Genomic DNA, 27,787 nt, shown 5'->3' on the forward strand with positions numbered 1-27,787 from the left:
GAAATAATTAATACATTTGTTGGAGAGTGCATCTGCATAAAAAAAGTCAAGTAAAAAAAATTATTTAACTGTAAAATACTAACATATTGAAGTCTTAATTTCTTCATTTCCAAACTGTAAACTGTTACTCACCAGCCCGTTCTTCTAGGTTTTTGAGGGGGCCGCTCACACTCTCCAGTCTCTTGTGTAACTCATCTCTGAGATACAGTTCGGCTACAATTGTGCTGAGCTCTGCACACAGCTGCTCAGCCTGGGCCAGTTGACCCCGTCTCTGTTCCAGCTCAGCACGGATCTCCCCAGTTTCCTGAAGCCTACGGCGCAGGGCTTCAGGCTGAGCGCTTAGAGAGGCCTGCGCATCCAGCCTCTCGCTTAGATCGGTCACGCTCTGAGACAGCTCTCTGAGCAGGGCCAGGTAGCGCTCGCTGGTTCCCTGCGCCTGGTCGATCTTCTGCGAGCGGCCGGTGAGACGAGAAGTGAGGTCTTCCCATTGCCGTGAAATGTCTGCCAGCTCCTGCCTCACCTCCTCTAGATCCTGTCCATCTCCAGAACCCTCATCTCCAGACGGGGAGAGGATTCCCTCTGCCGCTCGAGACAGCTGGTCAAACTGGGGTTGCCGCGTCTCAAACTCACGTAGCATGAACTAATAAAGAAAGAGATGTCACACATGATGTCAATAACCATTTTTTTTATTATGTGAGTAGAAAAATACATCAATGCACTAAAAACAGAAGAATATAAGCAACTGTAGTTTCAAGATTTTAATTTTTGCATTGTACTCTATAAAATATAACTTCATGGATCAATAATTGATTTGCATTTTGAAGTAGGACTACTACTAAAGTGATATTTATAGATTTGTTGTAATTTGGTAGACAAAGCGAGAAGATTAATTTACCTGCACTTGCTGTTTCTGTGTGTTGAGCATGTTGGGGTCGATACTCAGTGGGCCTAATACACTCATCATCAGCTCTTTCTCTCGTAGCCATGGTCCTAGCTGATTGGCTGCTGCAGCAAAACTTCCCAGCCTATCAGCACACGCTTCCAATTCAGTCTGCCTCTGTGCTGCAGTCTGATTGGCTTTCGTCCACCGCGAGTCTAGGAGAGAGAGCAATATCCAGATTCTGAATGTATTCATAAATATATTAAAACACAATAAATTTGCACTTTGACAACACATGGAAAAGCAGAATAAAAGTTCAGGATATTTGATCTGAAGGTCAAGAGCTTTTCTTGGAGCATACATTATTTTCAGCCTTACATTTCCTGCACCCAGCTCTCGCCTTGTGACCAGCAATGAATATTAATGTACTATCCTGTTGCTATAGTTAGTTATTGGTACAGGGACGAAGCTCATTAAATGAAAATGAACTTAAAACACATCACTGACCTATGTCTTCAAGCTGACGTTTCCAAGTCTCAGCATCAGGAGAATCAGGATTATCGGTTATTAGCTGATTGAGAATGTTTTTTAGATCCTCCACTTTCCCAGAATGGTCGGCAAGCTCAGTAAGTAAAACCTGGACACAGGTACCTGTCTGTCAGATGTCTGTCACAATGTAATCACATGGAATGATGGCTAGGGCTACTGTTTTAAGGGGTCATGAACTGAGAAATCTTAATTCCCTTGATCTTTTAAGAGGTCATTGTACTATAAAAAACATCCTGTACGTTTCAGAACTCAAAACTTTGTAGTTACTCTAAAAACAGCTTATATTGAAGGCATCCTTACGCGGATTTGTTTACAAACAAGGCCCAATTTGACGTGAAATTTTCAAAAAGATTGAAACTAAAAGACGATGCTGTGCTGTCTATATTGGATCCGACAGTCATGACGCGACACACAAGTGTGAGTAACTGTTTTTATTACGTGATCACTATTGCTTTTCATGACCCTTTTAACAATCCTTTAGTGATGGGATGACATTAAAGACAAAACTAAATTACAGAAAATGAATTGCCAGATTACAGATATTTATTCTGTAGGGGCCTGTAGTTTGAAACCTCTGTTACAGATTTATTAAATTCTCTCAGAAAGTTACCTTGGTTTCTTGAGCTTGAGCACGCACCGCCTCGGGCCGAGAAGGTGAGGCGCTCTGCCCTTGTGCCAGGCTCTGTTCACGGGGGCTCAGCCACTGGATGAGTGCCTCAGAGGCCTGCCTGGCCTTCTGCCGCAGGTCTAGAGAGGCTTCTTGCCTACCCTTCCTTTCCCTCATGTCACTGCCCAGCTGTTCATACTTGCAGTTCACATCTGCCACTGCCACCTGGATCTCTGTCAAGTCTGAGGGTAAGAGTGAAGAAATGTTGATGTAAGTACAGACCCAGCAGGCCGATGACAAGCCCACATAGTTATAAAACTGCATCATGTTTGTGCTATTTTTCAAGCAATGATATAGAAGCTGAAGGTTAGATTTTGACTGTAGTAAAATCCATTCAGCTGTGAAAAACAAAATCTTGAGTTCTGCACATGATGTGCGGAACATAATATATTGATTGTGGCTACAAATTAAGAATATGCTTCACGACTTGTCGTGTGGACATGTTTTATTAATTCATGCCCTTGTTTTATTTAAATCAAGGATGTTTGATTAATTCCTTACTTTGTTTTAGGTAAATCATTGCCACATTGTACTAATTTGTTTCCTTATTTTCCTTTATTGAATTTTGTTTTAAAAATTTAGTTTTTCTATATATATATATATATATATATATATATATATATATATATATATATATATATATATATATATATATATATATATATATATATATATATATATATATATATATATATATATATATATATATATATATATATATATATCCATCCCATGACTCATGTGTGAAGTTCCATAAAAAACCCTTTAAAATATTATTTTTGACATTATATTATACTATTGCAGTTTTGTTGATGCATTACAATGGGAACCAATACATTGGAACAGAGTGTCAACAGTCCTTTGTACTATATTTATATGCACTGTTGGTGTGAAAGAAAGCCTAAATGATTGGACACATTGGTCATATGCACAAAGACAGATGACACCAATCTGCACATTGTCTGAGAGCAAACTAACAGAACAGGACAAGAAGCAATGCAAAGAAAAACAGGGCGAGTGAGTAAAAGGGTGAAGAGGAATGGAAGTGTCTAATAGAGAAAAGCCTCCAGTGATGTGGATGCTGCACAGCTCACTGGCTAAAGGTATGGAGGAAGCTCACCTTTACAGGTGTGAATGCCATTAACACTGTTGGGGCTGGAAGCACCATTGAGCTGGGAAACACCTGAGAGAAAGACACACAGACACACGCTCAGACAACGCCACAATAATTCACAGGCATGCTGGCGCAGCACACACATACAGAAGCAGCTAGACATACTCAACACAGAGGATTTACACACAGAGACACAAACATAATATGCTGAAAATTGGTAGTTTGGAAGGTGGCAGATGCTTAAAGGGATAGTTCACTCAAAAACCCTCCCTCATGTCATTCCAAACCAGCATGACTTTGGAAGCACAAAAGGAGAAAAGTTTAATAATGTACCAGTTGCTCTTTTCCATAAAGTAACAAAATTATTTGGGAAAGGGTGCAAAATCACCATAAAACTGTTTTAATCAGGAACACAAATCAAGCTTTTTTGCTCATATATTCATATATATTCTTATAGGGTTCTTACTAGTTTTGAATGACATGAAGATGAGTAAATGGTGGCAGTTTTCATTTTTGAGTGAATTATCTTTGGAGTCCAAAAATATTCATAGTGGAAACATGAAGTACTAGCTTCAAACAAAAAATTTGCCCTGGCCCTGAACCTCCACAATGTTGCTTTGCTTACCAGTCTTATTCTTGGGAGATGTGATGTTGATAATCAAGTTCTCCAGTTGTGAACTGGTCTTGTTCAGCTCCTGGACTTGGCTTCCTTGGGTCTCCCATTCTGTGAGTAGATCCTAAAAGTAAATCCATGAGATGTGTTAATTACAGCTCACCTCACTAAAATCAGAAACTGATGTCAGAGCACTGTAAATAGAGGGGACTACAGTCCTACTTTAAGCTGCTGTGCTCTTCTCTGCAGGCTTTCTGTGCTTAGGTTGGGCTCTTTAGCAGGAAGTTGTTCTTGTACGGTCTGCAGCCACCTGAGGAGGGAGCCGGAGCGAGAGCGGAACTCGGCCAGTTGCTGGACGCAGCTCTGGATGGAATCAAAACTGTGAAGGATGCAGGAAAAAGTCTGATGAATATCAACAAAAAAAGATTCTATTTCGTTAATGGTAACACAATGCTGGCTCCAATGAGGCAACTTGCTCCATGTAAAATAAATCAGCTTTCGTAATTTTTCGTAACAATTAATCTAAACCACCAGAGGAGTAAAATATCTTGTAAAAGGACACAACCAGAAATCTTTGACCTCCTATTAATATGTCAACACTACATGCTGCTATTTTAGGTCACGGTGATAGATCAGGACATTGTGTGCAATATTAAGCAGAGCCAGACTCCACTCCAGACTCTTAATGTGGACAGCATGCCTCTCTACCATTGTTAACAGCAGTTAGGGTCAGAAGTCATGTCCCAACATGCTACCCTTTACATTCAGTTTATACTACAATAATCCCACTTCCCACTTACAAGTATTCCTAGAGATATGTGGAGTGGATTTAGACTTGAGCACATGACCAACTGGTTTATGAGGCGTCTCTGAGGACATCTGAAATGCTTGGAGCCCCAGTCTGGCATCTTAAGGAGGGATGTGGCCAAATGGTTTCCATAACGGCGGATACAGTGTTGTCAAACTGGGTTAGCATGATGCTATTTTTTATGGCGCAGAGTATTCTGACCCTGTCCATACTGTCTTTATTTTTGTCACATGTCAAATGTCAAAGCAATTAGAGTTGGCGGGGCATCACATTTCAAGATGAAACTATGGCACATAGAATAGCTTAGAACAGACTAACTGTTCTACTCATGACTGTAACTGCCATAGACATTAAGGGGGACAATATTACAATCTCCTGAATATTTCATTACGGCAATAATTCTTTTACCAGTCTGGAGAACGAAGTTAAATGTGGAAGACAGTTATGATTGCTAGCTAAAACTATTGAAAACATTTTGTCAATGGAATAATAAAGCCGAAATTAAATCAAATATACATTTTAGATTTTAAAATATACATAAACTTAACAAAAAAATCAGATGGCAACTAATTAAATATAAATGTCAAATATGTTGAAGAATTACTTTCACTAAACAGAAAAAATAAAAATAAAACCTTTCCCAAGTTATTATTATTCAAATTGACAAAAACACATAACACTATTTAAAATAACTAATAAAATGCATATTTCAAAATATGAATACAAATTATAATCATAAAAAAAACAATTCTAAAAAAAACTGGTTTAATATAATGTTTTCACAACTCTTTCCACTGACCTCTCATTGACGTTGGATTCCAAGCGTGCAAAGTCCTCAGAAACCTCTTTGGTTGTGTCCAGAAGGCTTTGTGCATTGGCAAGGATCCCAGACTTGCTTAGGTCTGAACCAAGCTCGATAAATGACTTTAATTGACTTGACTCTTGGGTAATTTCTGATCTCACCTCCTTTAATGGAAAAGACAGAATTGATGACAATCGGACATCAGCCAATAAACATGTCATCTTTTAGAAAGTACGTAAATCTGTGGCCAAAGATAACAAAAACCTAATTCTCTGACCTCTATGGTCTGTTTGTAGTCATCAACGCTGCAGTCAGGTTGGCCTACTGGGCTGAGAGCCCTTTCTCGACTCTGCGTAAAGCCGCGGAGGTCTGCACTCTGGCGCTCAAAGCTCTCCAACTTGAGCAAAAGTCCCCGCAGCTCAGTCTCTCTTTCAGTCTGTTTGGCCTGGGCCGCTGTGTAGCGCTGACTCAGGTCCTGAAGTGCCCCCTGCAGGTCAGATGCGGTCGATGCATCTGCAGACTTCAGAAGCCTGGACACAGAGTCTAGAGTCGCATCCACGCTGCCCTGCCTTGAAAGCAGTTCCTGGCGTATTTTCTGATGGGGAAGTGCCATGGGTGAAGAAAACATAATTCGAGGTTAAGGAAAGTTTTTTTTTTTATGTCTGATACTGATGACTGTGATGGTACGTTTAACAAAATACCTGATTTTGTGTCAGGGCATCCTGAACTGCTTGAGCAGTGGGCTGGACTTCGCCAGGTGATAAAGGTAGTCCATCTAACCATGCCAGCAGTGCTTTAAGCCCCTCCTGGACGCTGACTGATTGGGCAACGGCGGTTTGAAGCTGTTCAGCTCTCACTGACACTGAATTAGACAGGGTTTCAAAGCGCTTCTCCAGAGCATCTGAAATGACCAAGCACAATTCAACTTTTCCATCTCAAAAATAAAACATTTAAAAAAAATTAAGTTATTTTGAACTGTATTAATATTATTTAACTGCATTTTTTTGATCAAATAAATGCAGCCTCAGTGAGCAAAAGAGACTTCTTTCAAAAACAAAAAGTTTTCAAGGACAGTGCATGTCCACACTTGAATGGTGGAATGAACCTACAAAATGACACTCTTTCAAAGTTATCTGCTGATAATGAGAACGAAATTACCTGTAAGATTGTTAATGTCTGCATTTTTGAGAGTTGGGGACTCCTGAGTGCTGACCAGCTCTTTTCCTGCCCTCTTGACCTTCTCAAGCTGTACCGAACGCTCTGCCAACTCATCCTGCAACAGCTGAGAGAAGACAGCAGAAGAAAGAAAAAGGTGATTAATTATGATTATTCCTAAGAGTACGTAAACTACATTTTGCTTAGGTGATCATTTCCATTCATTTATCCATCCGGTAAAGTTGTTTATAAGCTTTCCTCCAATATTTTAGTCAGAAAAGCATTAATAATCCCACCTGTAGAGTACTGAGAGTTTGCTGCAATGTCTGAGTGTCCGTTTGCTCTCCGCTGGGCTTAAATACTGTCTGATTTTGCTCCTGAGTGCTCAGCCAGGATCCTAAAGAACCAGCCTCATCTTGGTAGTGTTGGAATCGCTCCAGGAGACCTGAGAGACGGGTGCCAAGTTCTGAGGACTGAAAGAATGAACACACAGGAGTCAGTATGTCTTCAGCCCATTGCTGACTGACAGAAAACCAAGCTGTTTTGTACCCACCTTGCTGTGTAATGAACTGTAGCGCTGTGTGGCATCTTGGAGCTTGCCACTCACTAGGTGTCTGGTTTCCTCCAAAGCTGGATCCGTACTGCCCACCTTCTCCAAGGCCCCCTGGATTGAATCCAGAACCTTCTGCCCAGAGATTGTCACAAAGCGTAGATCAGCTTTGTGACAGATGACATCTTCTGCAAGCTGTATAACACAGAGAAACAAATTCTAAGTATTTTATTTTCTCCACGGAGTAAATGTATTATGTTAGACAACACCATATTTTGATACCTTTTTGTGCTCCTCTATCCTGTCTTGTAGACCCTTTGCATCAGTTTCCCCTTCCCCAAGTGTACGTAGTTCTTGTTGACTCTGATCCAACCAAGTCTCCAGGTTCCCATGCTCCTGCACAAACTTGGCAAACTCATCTCTGAGGGCATCTGTCCGCCTGAGCCGGTCCTGACAGTTCTGAAGGCGCTCCTGATGCTGACTCTGTAGTTGGTCTAGTTTTGCCCGTAAGCGTTCCTTCTTCTCTGGTGGCACACTGGAGTCTGGCTGCTCCAGGAGAGAGCGGACAGACTGGGCCACCTGCTGAAGGTGAGCCTGTTGAGCTTGTAACTGCTGCAGCTCCGTCTGGTGGAATCAACAAAATGCAAAACTGAACTGAGTTGGCATACTGGTAAAACTGATGAGGATCAACATCTATTTAAGAATCTGACCTGAAGCATGTCACTGTGAGAATTCAGAGCATTCTCTGGTGGTCCAGATGATGGGGTGTCAGTGACGGTGCTGCCAAGCGACCTCCTCTTTGAGTCATCCAGTGATGACAATTCTCTGAGAAGTGTGTCTATTTTTTCCTGTGTCTCCTGCATCTGCTCTTCTGCTTTAGCCTTGGGTAGAAGAATGCAACGATGAATAACAAATGCTGACAAATTAAAGAGAACGAAATATGAACTGCTTACTTTCTGTGTGTTCTGCTGCACTGTTGTGACAATGGCAGTGTCTACTTTAGCTAGTGAAGAGCGGACTGAGTTTGTAAGTGAGCTGTGCTGCTCTTTCATTTGTGAAAGAGTCCCCTGTAGTTTGGCCCTCTCTTCAGGACTTAAACTATCACCCCGATCAGACAGGAACTCCTCCACTGAGCGTATAGTTTCATTCAACAAGTCAATTTTGGTCAGAAGGTCCTTCTCCACCTCCTATAGTTATAGGGTAAAAAAATAACAACAATTTACCAAACATTAAAAGTAATGTCTTTCATTAAGACATTGTGTAATAAAGCTGCATTAAATAAATGTCAGATGTGTCTCTTTATCGCACCTTAAGCTCTCTTTGCTTCTGCTGTAACTCATTCACATCATCTGACTCGGTTCCAACTATCTGATTGGCCAGGAGGCTGGCAGCACCAGCCAACCACATTGAGAGATTCTCCAGTTTTTGAGAGCATTCTGCCTTCTTCTGCTGCACAACCTACATCCATGGTAAGAAAGGAGGAAGAAACAGTGATAAAGATGCATTTGATCAATCATAATCTTAATTCTCTTAAACTTCATCATATTAATCTTTTTTCCCCACTAAACTCACACTTGCCAGATTTCACACAAAGTAAAAAACATACACTGGTTGAGCATGATGTGTCCAAATTCATCACACAAAGCACAAATACGAAAACAAAAAAAACACAGGCCAGTAAAGCAGAAACATGACATACAAAGACCTTAGGACAAATGATAAAACTCAGCTAGATATTTTCCTCTTTTACTAAAAAGAAAGGTTAAAAAACAAGCAAGCTATAAAGTGAGGCTACATTTAAATCTTTAGTGCTTTCCAAATGTGTCTTCAGTGGCAATCTGTAAGAGCAAGGCAGACAGGTTAATACACACGTTATGTTCATCAATGCAGCTAGCATACTCAAGTTTAAAAATGCAGGTGGCAAGAGAAGAGAGCTCAACAATAAGGAATTCTATTGATTTAAGGTAATGTTATCTAGCTGGATAACATACATGAGCTTTTGTTTTAATTTCTAAGTAAACATCATATAGAAATTTATTTATTTTAAAAAAAATTGTTTAAGGCATTAGACTTTTGTGTAAGACAACTAAAATCTAAACTATGGCTTAACTTGGCCAGAAGACAAAAGTCGTTATTGTTGAGTCCTGCAGAAGCATTACTGAAACAACAGATCAGCATTATTATAGTGCTGTAAAATGAACTGAAGTAGTAGACCATACTGATGGTTACATGCATGTGAACATTATTTTCATTTTTTTTTAAATGCAGCATTCGTGCTAATAAGTATTCATGCATGCATCAGTAGTGTGGTCAACTGTTACCACAAATGTTGTGTTCTTAATGCATTAGAAGCTTTCTTTTATTTCAGTTGAATGAATTTGAGTCTGTCGAAAGCAAATTGTAATATTCTTGTTTATAATTTGGCAGCACAAGCATTTATTCTTCTGTTTGCAAACCTCTCTATCCCTTGTAGTTTGTTTCTCTTTTTCCATTTTCTCTTCCTTTTCTTCCTGTTCTCTCCTCATTCGTTCGTTCTCTCTTGCGTTCTGGGCTGATAGTGCCTCTGCCCTGGCATGATTGAGACCAACAGCCTGGTGAAAGACCTTCTGTAACTGCTCCAGTTGTCCAAGGAGATGCCTGCTCTGATCAGGCAACAGGTCCTGAGCATGCTCAGAGATAAACACTTGAATATTGAATGCCACACTGCTGACTTCATTAGATCGGGCAGCGAGGGAGTTCTGCAACATCTGTAAGGGGAAAAAAAGAATGACTGTGAAAAGGATCCCATCACTGTAACTACAAATGCAAATATGTGTTCTGTAAAGCTAGATTTGATACCATCACTGTTGATGTCTTACCTTGCACAACTGTTGCTTACGAGTGATCTCGGCCACCGTTTGTCCATCTACCCCTGTTTCTTCCTGCATTTGTGTCTCAGTATCCTTAAGCCAGCTAAGAAGTTTGTCAACTTTCTCTTGTAAAGATTTCAGCTGACAGCTTACAGCTTTCTATAAAACATATATGTCATACAAAGATATTTAAAAGATACTTTTTGGTCATGAAAAACAAACTCTCTAAACTAAACATCATAGGAATTTTTATTACGTTTTGTGCATCACGTTGTTCTCGTAACCCCTGCAAAGTATTCTGGGCAAGGTCTCTGGCTGCATTATAAGCCCGAGTTAAGCTTCGCCCATCTTTTTCCAGGGCTATAAGCAGCTGAGGTGGAACATCCTGAGGACAAGACTCCAGCAGCTGGGTGGCTGCTTCAGTCTTCTTGTGCACTTCTGGTTCCAGGTCACTAATTTCCAAAAAAAGCATCTGAAAAGAGAATTAAAGGAAAAAGCAGCATGTGTAAGCTTAAAAGAACCTGTTAAATTTGCTACATATCATACATTTGCTCTAATACAAATCTTTTTACCTCTGTCTGTTTGATTATGTCATCAAGTGTGGAGAGACTTCTACCAACTGGTTGGTGCTGCTGCTGCTGTTTTAGGCGGACCTCAATGTGTCTCACCATGGAAAGCAAGGACACAATCTGTTGGTCATGTTCTAAGCACTTTTGGCGAGCCAGTGAGGACTGAAAAGAAAAGGAAGAGATTAAAAAGAATAGACTTGCAGTAAACAATATAGAAAAACCTCAAGAAAGTTCTTCAGAACTACTGTTTACCTTGCTAACTCTTGTATTGTCTTTGCTTATTTGAATTGCTCCAGGCTGCCTTTCCACTAAAGCCTCTGCATATTCTTCCACCTGTTCTTTCTGTTTGGTATCAGACTCTGAGATCACCTCCATAAGGGGTAGACCAGAAACTTTACATTTTTGGATTGAAGCTGCATCTGTGGTCTCATAATCACTGAAAGGGGTCTCCCCGATTCTTTCTTGATGAACTTCACTGCTTGCCTCTTTCACTGCTGTTTTGGTATTTTGTAAAGGAGTACACACTTCACTTGATTGAAGTGCTTTGGAGTCCTTCTTCACTGGGACGTCGAAGACACATTTGAGGGGTACTGATTTAGCAATTTCATGGCTGTCAGTCACTGCAGTGCTTGATGGCAAGGTCACTTCAGTCACTTCAGGGTCTATCACCTTTTCATCTGTATATAACTGTTCAATGCCGTGTTCTTCTGCTGTTTTTTCTTTGGTTTCCCCTTCTAAATTCTGGATTAGAGCCAGTTCTTTCTGGTTTATGTCCACAATGTCATCAGATGTTTTCATACATGGAATATTCTGATTCATATCATCTCCACTTAATCCTGTGTTTGTAAGATTGTCATGCCCATCTTCTTCTGGGTTTTGAAGCTGTGCTTTAGCTGAGAAGTATGGATCAATATCAGACCCAGCTAAAGGATTCTCTGCAATGTTTGGCACTGACTTTTCAACACTTTCATTCATTTCTTGCCTCGTCTGGTGTGGTTTGTTGTCTTTCTTCTTACTTTGAGGAGGCTTAGTGCTTGTCTTCTCTACAACAGTTTCTTCTTGGGTGGTAATGTGGTATTCTCCAATACTGGCTACTTGACGCATCGCTTCTAATTCTTCAGCAGCTTGTTTTTCACTCACTCCTCGCTCAAACACCTTCCTAAGAATGCTTTCCTTAGCTTTCATTAAAAGTATTTCCTTCTGTGCCATTGCCTGACTGGCTTTCTCAAGTTTCTTCATACTTTCTTTCTCATCTGATTGATTGCTTTGAGGTTGAACCTCATGGATTGCTGTCTTTTGCTCTTGCTCAGTCTCATCATCTCTTTTCTCTACACCTTCTGTTTCAACAACACACACTTGCTTAAATTTTTTACTTTTGCTTTTCTTCTTTCTCTTCTTTTCTGATACCTCAGTGCCAAGGTCCTTAGAGACCACAACAGCTTCCTGACTCTGGTCTGTTTTTGCCATGCAAGTCGTGACACTGTGTGTCTTCTCTTTTTGTTTTTCATTGGTTTCATGATCAGACTCACATTTGGGGGTCTCCGTTTCTTTAGCAGTTCTATCCACCCCCATTTCCAAATCTTTGCCTTGCACAGTCTTATCACTCCCTGTCAAAGGTGCAGTGCTACCACTTTCATGGGTTGTTTCTGATTGCTGTACTTCAACCACCTTTTCTTTGTCGTCTTTCATAATACGCTTTTGTTTAGTGGTAAAGCCACTTTGTCCATCAACCTCTGCTTTTTCTATAGGTGAAATTCTGGCTGAGGTTTCTGAAACTTGTAGCTTTACATCACTTTCCATTTTAGCTTGCTTGTCACTTTTTCCTCTGCCTTTCTTCTTTCCTGATACTTTAACTGACCTTGTGGTTGTAGAAGCATTAGGATCTAATCCAGTCTCTTGGCTGTCCTTGATTTTCTCTGGTTTGGACACAGACTGATCTGCTTCACACTTGAAACTATGCCCCTCTATTTGCTCTATAAATGGGGTTTGTTCCTTTTTTTGCAAGGCATCATTAGCATCTGATAAACTGACTTCAGAGATTGCAGATTTACTTACTGTCTGCCTTTGGATCCCTGTCTCTCCTATTGTTTGCTCGGTAGATGGGACTTTCTCTTTGCTGTTATCACTGCTTTCTGATAAAATGGCAGTAGTAACTGCAGATACACTGACTCTCTGTCTCTTGATTTCCGTCCCTGGGGTGTGGTCAAGTAAAGTTGTTGAGTTCTTATCTTCCACCTTTTGATATTTGAAATCAGACATCTCTTCATGTCGATCAGGGCTTTGGATTGGCTGAGATACGAAATGTTCTCTTTCTGTGGGCTTTATTTCTTTAATGGCCTGCTGAAGTCTTTTTTCAGCTTTCAAGGTAAATTCTGTCAGAACCTTCAATGATGTATCATTGCTGTCCTGCGTCACGGCATCAACAAATTGTTCCATACTTTCTAAATCATGACAGATGTCAAAAGATTCACGTTCCTCTTTTTTCTGAAGATCTGCATCTTTTATTTCAGCCTCTGTACGATATGATGATGGTGGTGATGGTATACTCAACAGACCTTTCTCAAGTGACATTTCATTAGGACTGACACGCTCCGATATCATCTCAGGAACAAAAGAACTAGAAGTTTCTGTCATTGAGGAAGCTGATATTTTAAAACTTTTCTTCTCACACACATCAACAAGGCCCATACTGTGTTGAAGTTCTGCAGCCATTTCAGTAGAAATAAGCCCATATTCAATCGCCTCAGTAATGCTGGAGACCTTTTGTCCACTTGCTGGATTGAGCAACCCCCCCTTTGAGAGTTGATTTTTAGCAATACATTTAGCCATGTCTTTGTCAACTAGGCCTTTATTTATAGCCTCTGGAAGAGCCAAACGCTCTCCACTGTATATGTTAATGATACCCCCTGTATCTGCTTGACTCTGCAATACTCTCACTGCTGGTATGGGATCTATTTGGCCTGCCTTAATTGCCTGTGGTAGGGTCATCATTTCATCAGTTTGTTTATGCACAACTCCCCTGAAAGGTCTCACTTCAAGGAATCTCTGTCGTTTCTCAATGTCAATTTTACCCTGGTTTATCAGCTCAGAGTAGGACACAATACAAGCTTTATGAGGATCCAACAATCCACTTTTCACATTGGATGAGTCCATAGCTTTATTTGCTGTTTCTTCACCTATGAGGCCCTTAGAAACAGCCTCACTCAGAGTAATCCTGCTTTTTGATGCATCATCATAAATAGAACCCGTAGAAGCCTGAATAAGTGAAGTATTATGATCTATACTACTTTGTTCTTGGCCTTTGAATGCCTTTTCAAGTTCCATTAACTTTGCAGCAACTGTGTGATCTATGAGACCCAGTTGCAGAGCATCAACAACAGCAAGGCGAACTCCAGAGCCAGGATGCACAATGCCACCTTCTGCAACCTGCTGGCATAGAATCGTCTGAGCCTCATCCTGTCCAATTAACCCAGTTTGAAGGGCTTGTTCCAGAGGGACAGGCTTTTTGGATTTTGGGTCCACCACTCCTTTCATTTGTAACTGTAGTGCCAACTTGGTTTGCACAGCATTTGTATCTGAACATTTTCCCCGGCATGACTTTTCCAGTGCAAGAAGCTTCTCCTTTCTACCCTCTTCAATCAGTCCAAGGTTGGCTGCAAGGGTAACTGATAACTTCTTGTCTCTTCGTAGGTCAACTATTCCCCCTGACACAACCTGGGCTTCAAGGAGATGAGCAGCCGTATCGGAGTCCAACAGGCCTGCCTCAGCAGCATCCTTTATTGAACAGTACCGCCCATGCTCCACATCAATCACACCGGCTAAAATCTTTTCTGAATGGAGCACACTGGCCATCAGGTCCTCATCCAACATGCCTTCTTGCATCACATCCTCAACACTAAGTGACTTACAGGCATTAATATCCAGAAAACCACCAAAGAGACCAGCTTTTTCCATAAGCTTAATAGCAGTGTGCCCTGGAAGCAAACCCTGATCCACAGCTTCATCCAGAAGGACTTTTTGACCACCTACAGTTACAAAACCCCTTTGTTGCAGTTCCAAAGCCATACTCTCAAGCTTCACATCATCAGTACTTAGTTCCACTGACAAAGTATTTTCTGAAGGGTATAATTTCTTATCTTTACCAGGTTGTTCAAATATAATTTTATTTTCCTTTTGTTCAACGATTTTCTTCAGTTCATCTGACTGCTTTGCTGTCTTGGCTTCATCTGGATTGACATTTAGCTCATCATATTGTCTTATATTTACAGTATCTTGATTTGAAGTACATGCACTGATTTCGCCCTTTTGTTCTGGTACCCCACTATTATACCCCACCTGTTCCAGGTCAAGTATTTGCTTATTTTTAGATTCATTTAATGTTGAATCTATAAATAGATTTTGAGAGGGTGCCCCAATATCTGATATAGTCTTTGGTAGGATTGAGCTTGTTTGAAAAGGCACTGTTAAGTTGAGGCTTTTCCCTGTTGAGGGTGCAAGATACTCCTCTGTCCTTTCTACAGTTTCACCCATATCAGTCTTCTTGCTGGCAATTTTACTTATATTAATCTTGGGTTCTTCATATTGTAGCGATGACAGAACATTCTTTTGCCAGTACTCTTCTTGTGAAGGTTCCTTAAGGGTTCTTTCTGAGACTGTCAAGAGTGGAATATCTTCCTCTGCTCTTACTTTAGTCTCACCCATTTCAGTGTTCTTCCTGTCAATTTCATCTTTTTTATTTTCAGATTCATCACATTCTCCTGATGACAGAACTTTCTCTTGACGAACTACATGTGAAGGCTCCATAAAAGATTCTTCTGTGCCTGTTAAGGGTGAAAGATCTCCCTCTGCTTTTTCTATCATCTCACCCATACCAGTAATCTTGTAGGCAATTTTACCTTTCATTATCATAGGTTCTTCATATTTTCCTGATGACAGAACTTTCTCATGCCAAACAGCTTCATGTGTAGGCTCTATAAAGGTTATTTCTGTGCCTGTTAAAGCTGCAATATCTTCCTCTGGTCTTTCTTTTGTCTCACCTATGACAGTCTTCTTGCTGACGGTTTCATCTTTTTTAATCTTGGGTTGTCCTGATGAAAGAACTTTCTCTTGTAAATTGTCTTTATTTAATGGCTCTATAAAAGCAATGCCTGCATCTGTCAAGGGAGCAACATCTTCCTCTGCTCTTTCTCTCATCTCACCCATACCAGTGATCTTGTAGGCAATTTTACCTTTAATAATGGGTTCTTCATATTCTCCTGATGACAGAACTTTATCTTGCCAAACAACTTCACATGTAGGCTCTATAAAGGTTATTTCTGAGCCTGTTAAAGCTGCAGCTTCTTCCTCTGGTCTTTCTTTTGTCTCAACTATGTTAGTCTCCTTGCTGGAGGTTTTATCTTTTTTAATCTTGGGTTCTTTATATTGTCCTGATGATAGAACTTTCTCTTGTAAGTTCTCTTTATGTAATGGCACTATCAAATCTCTAGCTGTGCCTGTCAAGGGGGCAAGATCTTCCTCTGCTCTTTCTACTGTCTCGCCTATATCAGTGTTTGTCCAGGCAATTTTACCCTTTAAAATTATAGATTCATCACATTCTCCTGATGACAGAACTTTCTCTTGCCAAACTGCACGTGAAGGCTCCATAAAAGATTCTTCTGTGCCTGTCAAGGGTGCAAGATCTTCCTCTGCTCTTTCTACTGTCTCACCTGTGTCAGTGTTTGTCCAGGCAATTTTACCTTTCAAAAGCTTGGGTTTTTCATGTCTTCCTGGTGACAGAACTTTCTCCTGCAAGTTCTCTTTATGTGAAGGCACTATAAAATCTTTCTCTGCCAGTTTGATACTTTCACCCACATTAGTGTTATTGCTCTCAATTTCATATTTTTTAATCTTGGGTTCTTCACATTCTCTTGATGATAGAAATGTATCTTGCCAAACCTCTGCATGTAAAGGATCTATAGAAGTTCGGACAATGCCTGTCAAGCATGCAAGTTCTTCCCCTGCTCCTTCTATAGTCCTACCCATGTCAGTATTTCTGCTGTCAGTGTCATCTTTTTTAATCTTGGGTTCTACATAGTCTCTTGATGACAAAACCTCTTCTTGTTGAATCTGTTTATTTGAAAGCTCTGTAATGTTTGTTTCCGTCAATGGTGCTAGATCTTCTGTTCTTTCTACTACCTCTCCTTTATCAGTTATCTTGCCAGCAATTTTATCTTTTATCTTGTGTTGTTCATACTCTTCTGATGATAGAACCTTCTTTTGCACAACGACTTTATGCAAAGGCTCTTTAAAGGTTCTGTTGGTGATCATCAAGGGTGCAAGTTTTTCCCCTGTCATTCCTACAGTCTCTTCCATATATGAGTCCCTGCAGGCAATTTCATGTTGTGAAATTTTGAGTTCTTCATTTTTTTCCTCTTCAATCCCACTCATAGCTTTGCTGTCCAGCATAACTCTAACTGGTCTGGCAACGTTTGCAGTTTTGACATTTCTACATATTAGTTCTACCAATTCTGGTTCTAGTAAGACTAGGCGTTCTCCTGAGTGAGCATTAATGTAGCTGTGTGTCATCACTTGACTGAGAAGGTGGTTTTGAACCTGCTCTTCTGACCTGCTTTCCTCCATGATGGGAAAGTCATAATTGATATCTGCATGTGAGGCAAGGGGTGATGAAGAATACGCAGATCCAGAACTTAATCGCTTTATGTATGAGGAACTTGAGGGAGACACATGGGGAAGGACATCTGGAACCTGGATGTGTTTTAGGATCTCCACTGCCTGTGGCTTAAGTATCTTCTCAGCTTGACGGAGAGGGACCACCTGTCCAGTCTCAGGCAGATATACCGCACCAACAGAATGGCGTTTTCTCAAGGCTTTTGCAGCAAGCTCTCTACTGACAACACCCTGCTGAAGTGCCTCGCTTACAGGAAGCAGCTCGCCTGATTCTGGCCACATTACTGCCGTAAAGGCCTGGAGAGATTCCAGAACATGCAAGGCTATGCGAGGAGAGAGAAGGTCTCGTTTTATGGCCTCATCCAACTCTAGACGCTCCCCACTGACAGGATCTATTATTCCTCCTGTTTGTAGCTGTCGTGTCATGAGGGTGCAGGCCAAGTCCTGATCCATCAGGCCATGCAGGACAGCCTCATTAACAGTCAATCTGTGTCCTGAGCGGGGGTCTGAGATACCCCCAGCAAACAACTGAGCCTCCAGAAGTCGAACTGTGACATGCCGATCGATAAGCCCCTCTTGAACAGCTCGGAATATTCCCACCTTTCTGCCAGAGCATAAGCAGACAGTTCCTCCTGGCTTCTGTTTAACTGGAAATAAACGCAGACCCTTCTCCTGGTTGAGAACACATCGCTTTTGAAAGTCAACCAGACTTAGTTTTTCTGCTGTGTTTGGATCAATAAGTTCTCGCCGGTGAAGACAGGATTGTAGCTTTTGGCAAAGATCAGGGGATAACAATCCCCTCTCCCTTGCATTATCCATGCTGACTATTTCTCCACTGGAACCAGCCTTCAGGCTTCCAGTGCTTATCTGCAGCTCAAGTATACGGAGCCCCATCAGCTCCTTTATGACACCTTCTTTCACAGCAGTGGCTACAGGTAATTCCTGACCCTCTGCAAATTTTACTGTGTTGACAAGACCAAGGGCAGTCTCTAACTCTTTCAGTGATTGGTAGGTATGTTGATCAATCAAACCACTGGAAAGACTCTTATCTAATGACAGTTTATCAGGGGAGTCAGGCTGGAATAGACCACCCATGACGACCTGTGCCTCCAACAGTACAAGGCAGGTATCTTGATCTATGAGGCCATGCTGTGCTGCCTGGAAAACTGGAAAGGTTTCCATGGTGCCAAGGTCAATTACTCCAGCGATGATCTCTTGGCCCTATGGAAATAAAATAAATAAATAAATAAAATCATACATTTTAAAAATGCTTCTTATTTGAATTTGCAGTGTATTTTTATTCACAGTTTAATTTTGGAGGGAAAGAGAAAACTGCCCACCACCATAGCTGAAGTAAATTAAATTAGCATAAAAAGCAATCATCTTGATACTAACATTCATGCATTTATTCATTCACAAAAGAACACAGATATCAAGTTTCATCATTAAAAACATTACATTTTGAACATGCAAAAGACATTTGGCAGCACAGCACTGCAATGTGAAAAAAAAGCAAAAATGCACAAGTTGAACTTTTAATTTACACCAAAGAAAAGAGAAAAAAGCCAAAGAAAAGGGAAAAGGGATCTTGAGAATATATTGCTAGGTCAGAAAGAAAGCAACGGTAAGAGAAAGCAAGCACTACTTACCGTGTGAGGTGGTCCTTAGACGCACACACACTGACAGGCCGAGGGTTCGGCGGTTTGAGGCGCGATAGGGTGAGAAGCCGGATGTTAGCGTTCTGCATGCCACACTCCAGCTGCCTGATATGCTGCCCGGGACTGACTATCTACATTTTCATACCTCTATTACTGAATTTCATACACTGAGTTTTTCTAAATATTTGTTTTTAGACTTACCTATGAATGTGTGAAGATCTTGGCTGGCATATATGAATTCTTATTACTAGTTCAATTCAATTCAAGTTCAAGTTACTAGTCAACTAAGGATAGTCCTGCGTTCCTATTAACACATTTTATTCTCACACCCAGTCCTGAGATGTCTTACATTTTCTCCGTGCAGCTGTTAGTGATTTTGAAGCAAAATGCTCATTAAATTTCACAAAGAATTACAGTATTAAAGACATGGACTCAAAACAGACAATATCACACATACAAACACACAAACAAACATAGCTGTGATCTGGACACATCATGCTCAAAGAGTGAGGTGCATAGCTGGCTTTTTGCGCTCAGTCTATACCAATATCCCTAGGAAAAATATTTGAACGATTGCTTTCTTATGAATCGATCTTGTTTATATCTTTACCTTTTAGCCATTCAAACACAAACATAGCATTCTTCACACAGTAACCACTACATAATGGCTGATGTATGTATGGGTGCACAGTTCTACACAATGTTCGTGACCAAATGTGGCAACTAAACAATATGAATGCAATGACAAGTATGCCTTTACATTTATATGTTTATATGTGCCTTATTTAAATGAAATGAGCTCAAATGGGCTTTGATGGACACTAAAGTGGCTAAAGAAGCAGTTTCTGATGCAAAAAAGTCACACTATTCTACTCTAATGAGCCGATGAGTTGCGTTTAAGCAGATGTGCTTGATTAATAATGACAATAAGGATGATGTTGATGACATGATATTAGGCATATTGTAGAAAATAGGAATGATTTAGTTTTCACACCATGCTATACATTTTTTATAACTGTTAAATAAGACGATGTCTGTGAGATGTATGAGCGTGGTGATGAATGTTAAACCACACGTGACAGGCAACATAAAAAAAGACACAAAAATGATTCACTCGCTGTAGCTCACGCATACACACTGCTGTAGCAAATCTCTAGCACACTGACGATGCTTGACCGTAACGAAGAAAGCTGTTCAAAGCAATATAATTCAGAAGCATTTCAAGACAGGCTTTTTGCTGTTGAAGCACGCTTTGGCAAAGTTGAACACTTCTGCCACTGTTGACTTTCTCTTGCTCCTCTAACTCTACCTTGCGCTTCTCCTCTTTGGCCAGCTGCTCCTCCAGTTGTTGCAACTGTGCGGCAGAACTGTCACACAATTGAGTGTAGGTGGCCGTCAGCTCATCCAGCTGGGAGACCACCTGCGCGCGCTCTTCAGGAGACAGCCTACAGATAAATGTGCTTCATTAATAACAATGTATGCATTTGTGTTTAAGTAAGTGCATGCATATTTAACATTTTCATGGATGTAGTGCAGTTGCTCTTAAACTATTGTATACAAAACAACCTCAAGTGGCCCGGGGTTACTGTAAATATTAATACTTTTTTTTAGTTGTTGCAGAATGACCTGGAATAAATGCTTTGACATTGAGTGATCTGACTTGGCAGCACTTGGTATGGAGAGTCTGAGAACCGCTGATGAAGGTTGTATAGTGCAAACTCACTTGCTGGCCTGTTTTGACATCAGGAAGACTTGGGTGCTCCTGATAGCTTCAGCAACTTCCTCCTTTTTAGCTGCTAGCTGCTCACTAATAGCCTAGAAGTTAGACAGATACAGTATTTTCAAATGCACTTAACACAACCAATCTACTCGGTGTTGACTGATACACTACTGTCTGTTGAGCATTTAAAAATAGGTAATATTCTAATAGATAACACTTGAAATGTACCTGCTGTGCAGCAAGTGATGGCTCGGCAGATCTGCCAGCACGCTCCTGTAGGCCCTTGACCCAGCCGAGCAGCTCTGAGACCTGGCCCACTCGTGCCTGCCTCTCCTCTTCCACCTCTTTCTGTACCACAAAGCGGAAACATTTTCATTAAGCATACATTTTATGATGAAATCTGATTGTTGTCCTTATTATGCAAATACTTGTGTACAGTAGGTTAAAAAATACTTAAAGTAGGAGGCTTAAAAAACCATAACATACCTCTTCCTCCTCTAGTCGCCGCAGTGCATCACTGATATACTTGACATGTTGTGTTGTCAGTGTAACCAGAGCTGTGTAGCGCGTGCGTAAATCCATAAACTAAGACACAGTAGAAAACCGAGATTAAAGCATCTGAAGTCAAGATGCAAACTAATATTTTATAAATATATCAAATGAATGTGATATGAGCCAGGTTTTTCTGCATGCACCTCATGTGTAATGACATCAGATGAAGAGTGCATCCTCCTCCTTTTCACAGGAGACTTTTGGGTTGATTCAACAAAAGCTCGGAACGTCATAAGCTGGAGTTCATAGTCCTAGTGCATAACATAGAAGAAAGAAAAGAAAAAAAAAATTGTGTAGCAAGTGTTTGTGTTTCCATTTCTCCATAATGACTAGCAGTAAGCAGTAGCCGACACTAGTCACTTTGACAGAGTGCTTACCTTAACAGCAGCGCAGTACTGTTTAGAGTACGTCTGGCATTCATCCAGTTTGACCTGGTTCTGTTCAATCTCAACCACCAATGCCTACAGAAGAACAGATACTGAATCAAACACTCATCTGTTTTACAACACGTGGAAGTATTCATCAATATAAGTGTCGCCTCTTACCGTTTGCTGTGCGAGCTGCTCTGACAAAGCTCTGCTGTCCGTCTGCTCAGGTTGTGTGTTCTCCTGTTTATCGGTGGTCTCCTCTATCCAGCGGATGAGAGAGGAGTGGCCTTCTCTGTACTGCTGCAGCGCCGAACCCAGCATCTCCAGATCTGCTCGCCTGTAGGACATTATGATTTCTGTTATAATCTGGAATATTACAGAAAATATCGGTAGTTTGACTTTGAAACAACTCACCGTGTCTCCATTTGCCTGCGCACTCCGCTCCACCTCTCTGTGAGCTGTTGTGCTTTCTCCTGGTAGCGGTCCAGTTCTGGGCTGCGGTCAGGGTGCAGCTGGTTGAGCTGGTTTCCGACCTCTCTAGCCTGCTGGACCTCTAAACTCAGACTGTTGAATATGTGATCCTGCTCCTCCAGCTCTGAATGCCATTTCTGCAATAGCGTGACATACAGAGTATGCTAGTGTTTTATTTTTTCATTCAGTTTATTGAATGCCCCTGCTAAATACACCTATTGGGCCTGTGAATAAAGCACTATTTGTTTTATTTATATATTATGTGTAGTTGTAATTTGTGTCTTTGTTCTTATTTTTTTTTGATAAATAAGACAAAAATAATGACAAAGATTTGTTTCTTTGCCCACTTTGGCCTATCTACGAACTATCTATTAGTTTGGCTGTAATGCTCAGACAATTTGCAAAATAGTAAAACCGACATGACAGAGAATCTTGATATTTCTATAAAAAAATAAAAATTTTCTGATGCAAAAATTATAAGGGGACTTCAGAGAACAGTACTGAAGTGTCTGCGTGTCTCACATTTAACTGCTCTCCCAAGGCCTGGATTGCAGCAGTATCAGCGGGGACAATATCCTCTTCACTCAGTCGACTCTCATACTTTTTCACTTGACTTTCTGCAGCCTGCAGGCTTCTCATCAACACATCAACAGTCTTCAATCTGGCAGATGCAGAGAAACAGACACTCAAATAATGGTTGTCCCTAAGGCTAAACAAGCCTTGATGACTAATTAGAATACATGAATAGAAATGACTGTGTACGTACTTTTGCAGATAAACAGAGGAGAGGGAGTTGAGTTTCTCTATGTGCTCTACGGCCAGGTTGAGCTCAGAGCGCAGGACAGGCACACTGGAAGAGGAAGGCTTCTCCTCAAAGAAGCTCACACAGCGACGGGACACTTCACCCAAATCTGACTGAAGACCTTTCAGATCCTGCTGCAGCTTCTGGGAAACCATTAAAAGATTGGTCCTATTACATTTCTTTTGTTTTCAGACTACTTGAAATTTGAATGTCTTTTGCAGCTTTTAGTCCATGTCTGTTAGATTTGAGGTATATCCATTCGGTAATGTAGCTAGTCCTAAAACCTGACAAAATGAACTATTAATTTGAATGAAATAAAAAAGAAGACTGAAAATTAAACCAATATGCACATTTAAGCCAGTCTTTCTCTTCTAGCAAAAAATTACAAAAGTTTTGATGACTCAACTGGAGTCAAGAGGTGCATTCATAAACAGCCTACTAGTCATGATTAGGGCTGGACAATAATTCAATATCAATATCTATCGCCATATAATTTTCTTCAATAACGGTGATTTGATTTTTAAACACATTTCCGATATATCTATATTCATAAATGTATATATAATACTTGGAGACAGTATGATTTCTTTTTTTTTGGGGGGGGGGGGGGGATTTATACTTTTTTTTTTAATAGAAATTAATACTTTTACTTAGCAAAAATGCTTTAACTTTATTAAAAGTGAGGATAAAGACATTTATAGTGTTACAAAATATTTCTATTTCAGATAAATGCTGTTATTCTGAACTTTCTATTCATCAAAGAAACCTGATGTTTTAAAAATAATAATACATTGTTATTGAGCAGCAAATCAGCACATTAGAATGATTTCTGAAGGATCATGTGACTGGAGTAATCATCTCAAAAATATATATCTTTGAAATCACAGGAATAAATTAAATTTAGGATCAAATAAATGCTGGCTTGGTGAGTAGAAGATAATTCTTTAGAAACATTAAAAATGTTACAGTTCAAAAACGTTTGACTGGTAGTGTATGTTAGCCTATAGTTTGAAGTTAAAGATATTAATATTGATAAGGTGAGTCTGAGAAGATTATTTGACAGAGATTTCAAATTTTTCAAAGCACTGAATGTTTTGAAGAAGTGATTTCACATTGTTTGTATAAAGGCTAAATACAAATAAAAGGTGAACATTAATTTATCTGTGCTGTTTTTGTTTTTTTCTAAAATATTATGTGTTTTTTTATGAGGTGTCATAGACTTGGAAAATAAATTTGTAATGTATGTACAGACGTCTCTTGTGTGTGTTCTTGGCAGTTTTTGTGATTTTTTTATAGTGTTCATATCGATATTGGAATTATATCGTATTGACTGAAATATATATATACTATGAACTTATATTAGTGTGACATATTTCAATGACTGAAAGTGATTGTACTGTGTTTGTAAAAACAATGAATGAGGTCAAAGTTGTTATTGCTAACTAAAACTTTAAAATCATTTTTGTAGAATTTACAGTATTTTCCATAATTGCAGATACACTGGACTGCTTTATTAATGTGCATCAGCTAAAACCGGTCATGCAGATTGGTTATGGAGGGGATTGACCAGTAGAGGGAGTAGTTGTGCTGATCACTCCTCACCTCTTGCTCTGCTATGTGAACTGCATTGTCTGCCACATCTCCTGATATTGTGCTGGGGTGTGGAGTCTGCATGCCACGCATCAGTCTGCTCTCTGCATCCTCCAGATGGGACTTGATGCTCTGCAGCTCGGAGAGGTAAGCGCGAGACGCCAACTCATCCTTCTCCACTAAAAGACAAAACATAGAAAATAAATTAGCACCATGTCATATGTTTTCATAAGTAATTAATACACACAATAACAACTTACCTGTCTCCAAAGTGACCCGCAGTGTTTGGCAATGTTCACGGCAGTTCTCAGCTTCTCTCTCTAGCTCACGCCGTTCAGTTGGAGTGAAAAGGGAGCTCTCGCGACTGTCTGTGAGGAAGTCAGACAAGTGGGCTTCAAGGTTGTCTAAAGCCTGCTGCCTCTCTGCTGGAGCCTGCAAGCGCATCTAGAGAAACAGAAACATGTTTATGATAAACCTCTGATAGTGCTGTGATAAGGGAGTATATGGGAAATTGGTGAAACTTGTGTAACTAACTGTGTCCAGACTCCAGGAGGAAATATTTCTTATGTCTTTTTGCAGGTAGTTCCAGGAGATCACACTCTTCATGTTAACATGCAGTTGGTGCCATAGAGACATGACATTCTGGTACATCTGCTCCATTCTATGGAAAGTGAAAAAATCACATTACATAGTTTACAAAGTTGATTATGCAATAAAAAAATACAATAGAATATAATACAAATACAATACAAAATGTATGCAATATTAATTGGTTTTTGTGCTGTAGTGCACAATTCATCTTTCTAAATAAATAAAATAATAAAAACCAAACCGTATTTTCGTAAGAAAATTTAAGTTGTGTTTGCCCGTTTTATTTTAATATTGTGGACGTACCACTGTTTTTTTTATTAATATTTTGAATGAGCTTTTATTATCATATTCTCAGTTTTCATTTTAAATTTAATGCAATTAGTAATTTTTTTATGTGCTTTTGTCTTGTTTAATTTGTTTTATATTTTCTATTTAGAGTAATTTTAGAACTGTACTTCAACCAACATTTAATACATTTTTTTTTCCATTTTAAATATTTAACTCATGTTTTTCATTTAATATTTTTGTTTAATTTCAGCTTTATTTCCATTAATGAGTTTTCTTTTTTTTTAAATAGTTTTTATTTTGGCTAACAATTAATTCTGCATTGCATTCTGGGTGGCTACTTGGGCCAAAGTGAAAACATTTTATGTGTGTAATCCGTCTCCATAGCATAAACATTGTTTCAATTTGAAAATATACCACATTGCTGAAGACCTCTTCCTACTTGTACATGAGATCCTTATTAACGTGTTTGTAAGGAAGCTGTGAGGTTCCGTGTGCTGTACCTGCTGGCAGTGTCAATGGCCTCCTGATTAGGAGCAGGAATGGTGAAACACACAGATGGCACCATGGCCTCATTTCCTGTAGGACTGATGACCTTCCACTTAGTCCTCTGAGAGTTATCCTCCAGTACACACTCCTCTCCTTTGCTGATCGTGATCTGAGAAAGAGAAAAAGATGGAGAGACAGAAAAATAGATGGAGAAAACATAACAGGTAAGGGAGAGAGGATTTGAAACACTGAGCTGACGGTCAATGTTGATTAAAAAGTAAAGGGATTCAAAATATTAACTAAAGGATGAGGAATAAAATGTTAATGCTAATGGCCTTCATATGAGCTGAAATACGTGGAATATGAATTTCATGGAATAATGCCTTACTGCACTAACATATCTTTACAACCGACCTGGCAAATTTTTTTCAAAAGCACTCATCTTTTTCATCAATAATAAGTCATCAATAACCCTCAAGGCAACATAAAACGGAAAGCCGGTGATTTAAGCATATTAAAATCAAATAAATATGAGAGCACTTTCTAGTGTCTCACCTCAACTCTCACCCTATCCCTTGCACACAGAGAACATTACACATCTCAATACAGAACATATTGGTAAAAAAAAAAAAGTAAACTAACAGAGGGTTACCACCTGCTGGTGACTAATAAATCTATTATCATTAAAATGACATCGCAAGTCAACATGCTCTCACCATAGAATATAAATGATTTATTGGGCTGGTAAAGCACCAAATTCACAATAGATATGTGCTATTTCACATTAACAATGTACAGGACGCCTGAGATAAAGCAGGGGTCCCTTGTGTGCAGGACCAGGCCAGAGAGCAAAGGTCAGAAGAGGAGGACGGTCGGCAATAGTACCTGAGAGTTGGCCTTGCCCAGCCCCGCAGACACACATAAAGAGGAAGGGAAAAAGAGGGGAACAGAGAGAGAAAGATGGGGATCAATGGAGGGAAAAAGGAAAAGGAGGAAAAGTGGGGGAGGGCAGAGAAAAGGGGGGTGGGACGGGGATAAGGAGGGAGAAAAAGATTACTTTTGGGCATTTAGCAGACCTCGTCTGACTGAGATAATATGATCAGGAAAAGAAACAGGGCCGCAGCTGGGAGAGTGTATGAGCGTTTATGAGTATTCTGCATTCAAATGAATATTCAGTAAACGACAGCATCTCATTTCATCATTTAAACAGAGTATGCGATGCTTGAATGAAGAGCGTCATATATTCAGATTAACAGATTAGATATGCTATAGCATGTCTGTTCATCACTCATGATATACCACACCTCCACTTCTCCAGAATTCTTTGCTAACAGCTAAATAGGCAAACAGAGGTCAGACCTTCTGGATATATTTTAGTAAATGGCAGCTTTTCCCATTATACTTGCCTTCACAGCTTCTGGGCGGTTTATGACTAAATATGTGTGGACAGACTCTGGCTAGTGATGTAAAAGCTAAAATACTTTCTGTTCAGGTGGGGTAGGAGTGGGCTACAAACGTAAAACTCTGAAAAACTGAATTAGGATCACTTTCATTTCCCAGATGTGATCTTAGCTCAGTTCTTAAGAGCAAAAAGATCAATGCAGGGTTGAGATGTGGTAAATTAAGGCAAAGCAAATTGTGATGGTGAGGTATCTGGAGCATGTTATACCTCTATTTGTCGGTAGTCACAAATGGTACGAATTGGCGTGGTGGTGACCAGGTTACTATCTGCACTGCGTGGACGGAGCTGGACTACAGACTTGGCTCGGCCAACAAGGCTGGCCACTGTGCTGCGGTATTCAATCAATTGTTCTTTCTCCTCCTGAAAAATAAAACGTAAGAAAGTCAATCAAGCAGCAAAACAGATAACAGCACTAAATTATGAAGAGTAACTTAATGTTGCATTATAAGTGGCCATAATTAATTTTTTCAGTCAGAACACATAAACTTCCATAAACTCTTAATTCAATAAATATTTAAATGCATTAATCAGAATATTTTCTTCCATTAATACTCATATTTCCTTGCCCTGTGTTAAA

The 27,787-nt window shown here is 39.9% G+C and overlaps 1 protein-coding gene across 25 annotated transcripts in view; it reads right to left on the bottom strand.

Moving 5' to 3' along the window:
- LOC127979107 (microtubule-actin cross-linking factor 1) overlaps window positions 1-27,787 on the bottom strand; it is a 164,005-nt gene that overhangs the window by 47,659 nt on the left and 88,559 nt on the right. For 19 of the 25 annotated variants that reach the window (XM_052584264.1, XM_052584278.1, XM_052584280.1 and 16 more), the window contains 37 exons: window positions 27,418-27,570; window positions 25,763-25,917; window positions 24,918-25,044; window positions 24,644-24,827; window positions 24,396-24,562; window positions 22,758-22,936; window positions 22,514-22,652; window positions 21,935-22,128; window positions 21,698-21,857; window positions 21,530-21,613; window positions 21,296-21,403; window positions 21,087-21,185; window positions 20,829-20,948; window positions 20,604-20,695; window positions 20,190-20,325; window positions 10,809-18,443; window positions 10,560-10,718; window positions 10,244-10,459; window positions 9,997-10,146; window positions 9,595-9,885; window positions 8,447-8,596; window positions 8,092-8,325; window positions 7,849-8,019; window positions 7,421-7,762; window positions 7,142-7,333; window positions 6,885-7,061; window positions 6,592-6,715; window positions 6,135-6,334; window positions 5,711-6,028; window positions 5,431-5,597; window positions 4,046-4,202; window positions 3,836-3,947; window positions 3,217-3,279; window positions 2,040-2,278; window positions 1,388-1,517; window positions 896-1,095; window positions 133-640 (listed from right to left, as the gene is read on the bottom strand). In XM_052584264.1, coding sequence (XP_052440224.1) covers window positions 133-640; window positions 896-1,095; window positions 1,388-1,517; window positions 2,040-2,278; window positions 3,217-3,279; window positions 3,836-3,947; window positions 4,046-4,202; window positions 5,431-5,597; window positions 5,711-6,028; window positions 6,135-6,334; window positions 6,592-6,715; window positions 6,885-7,061; window positions 7,142-7,333; window positions 7,421-7,762; window positions 7,849-8,019; window positions 8,092-8,325; window positions 8,447-8,596; window positions 9,595-9,885; window positions 9,997-10,146; window positions 10,244-10,459; window positions 10,560-10,718; window positions 10,809-18,443; window positions 20,190-20,325; window positions 20,604-20,695; window positions 20,829-20,948; window positions 21,087-21,185; window positions 21,296-21,403; window positions 21,530-21,613; window positions 21,698-21,857; window positions 21,935-22,128; window positions 22,514-22,652; window positions 22,758-22,936; window positions 24,396-24,562; window positions 24,644-24,827; window positions 24,918-25,044; window positions 25,763-25,917; window positions 27,418-27,570 — 14,032 coding nt within the window. The remainder of the gene's footprint in view (window positions 1-132; window positions 641-895; window positions 1,096-1,387; window positions 1,518-2,039; window positions 2,279-3,216; window positions 3,280-3,835; window positions 3,948-4,045; window positions 4,203-5,430; window positions 5,598-5,710; window positions 6,029-6,134; window positions 6,335-6,591; window positions 6,716-6,884; window positions 7,062-7,141; window positions 7,334-7,420; window positions 7,763-7,848; window positions 8,020-8,091; window positions 8,326-8,446; window positions 8,597-9,594; window positions 9,886-9,996; window positions 10,147-10,243; window positions 10,460-10,559; window positions 10,719-10,808; window positions 18,444-20,189; window positions 20,326-20,603; window positions 20,696-20,828; window positions 20,949-21,086; window positions 21,186-21,295; window positions 21,404-21,529; window positions 21,614-21,697; window positions 21,858-21,934; window positions 22,129-22,513; window positions 22,653-22,757; window positions 22,937-24,395; window positions 24,563-24,643; window positions 24,828-24,917; window positions 25,045-25,762; window positions 25,918-27,417; window positions 27,571-27,787) is intronic. The other 6 variants (XM_052584275.1, XM_052584276.1, XM_052584274.1 and 3 more) reach the window with 3 other exon arrangements.

Source organism: Carassius gibelio, chromosome B19 (genome assembly GCF_023724105.1).
Source record: "Carassius gibelio isolate Cgi1373 ecotype wild population from Czech Republic chromosome B19, carGib1.2-hapl.c, whole genome shotgun sequence".
NCBI lineage: Eukaryota > Metazoa > Chordata > Actinopteri > Cypriniformes > Cyprinidae > Carassius > Carassius gibelio.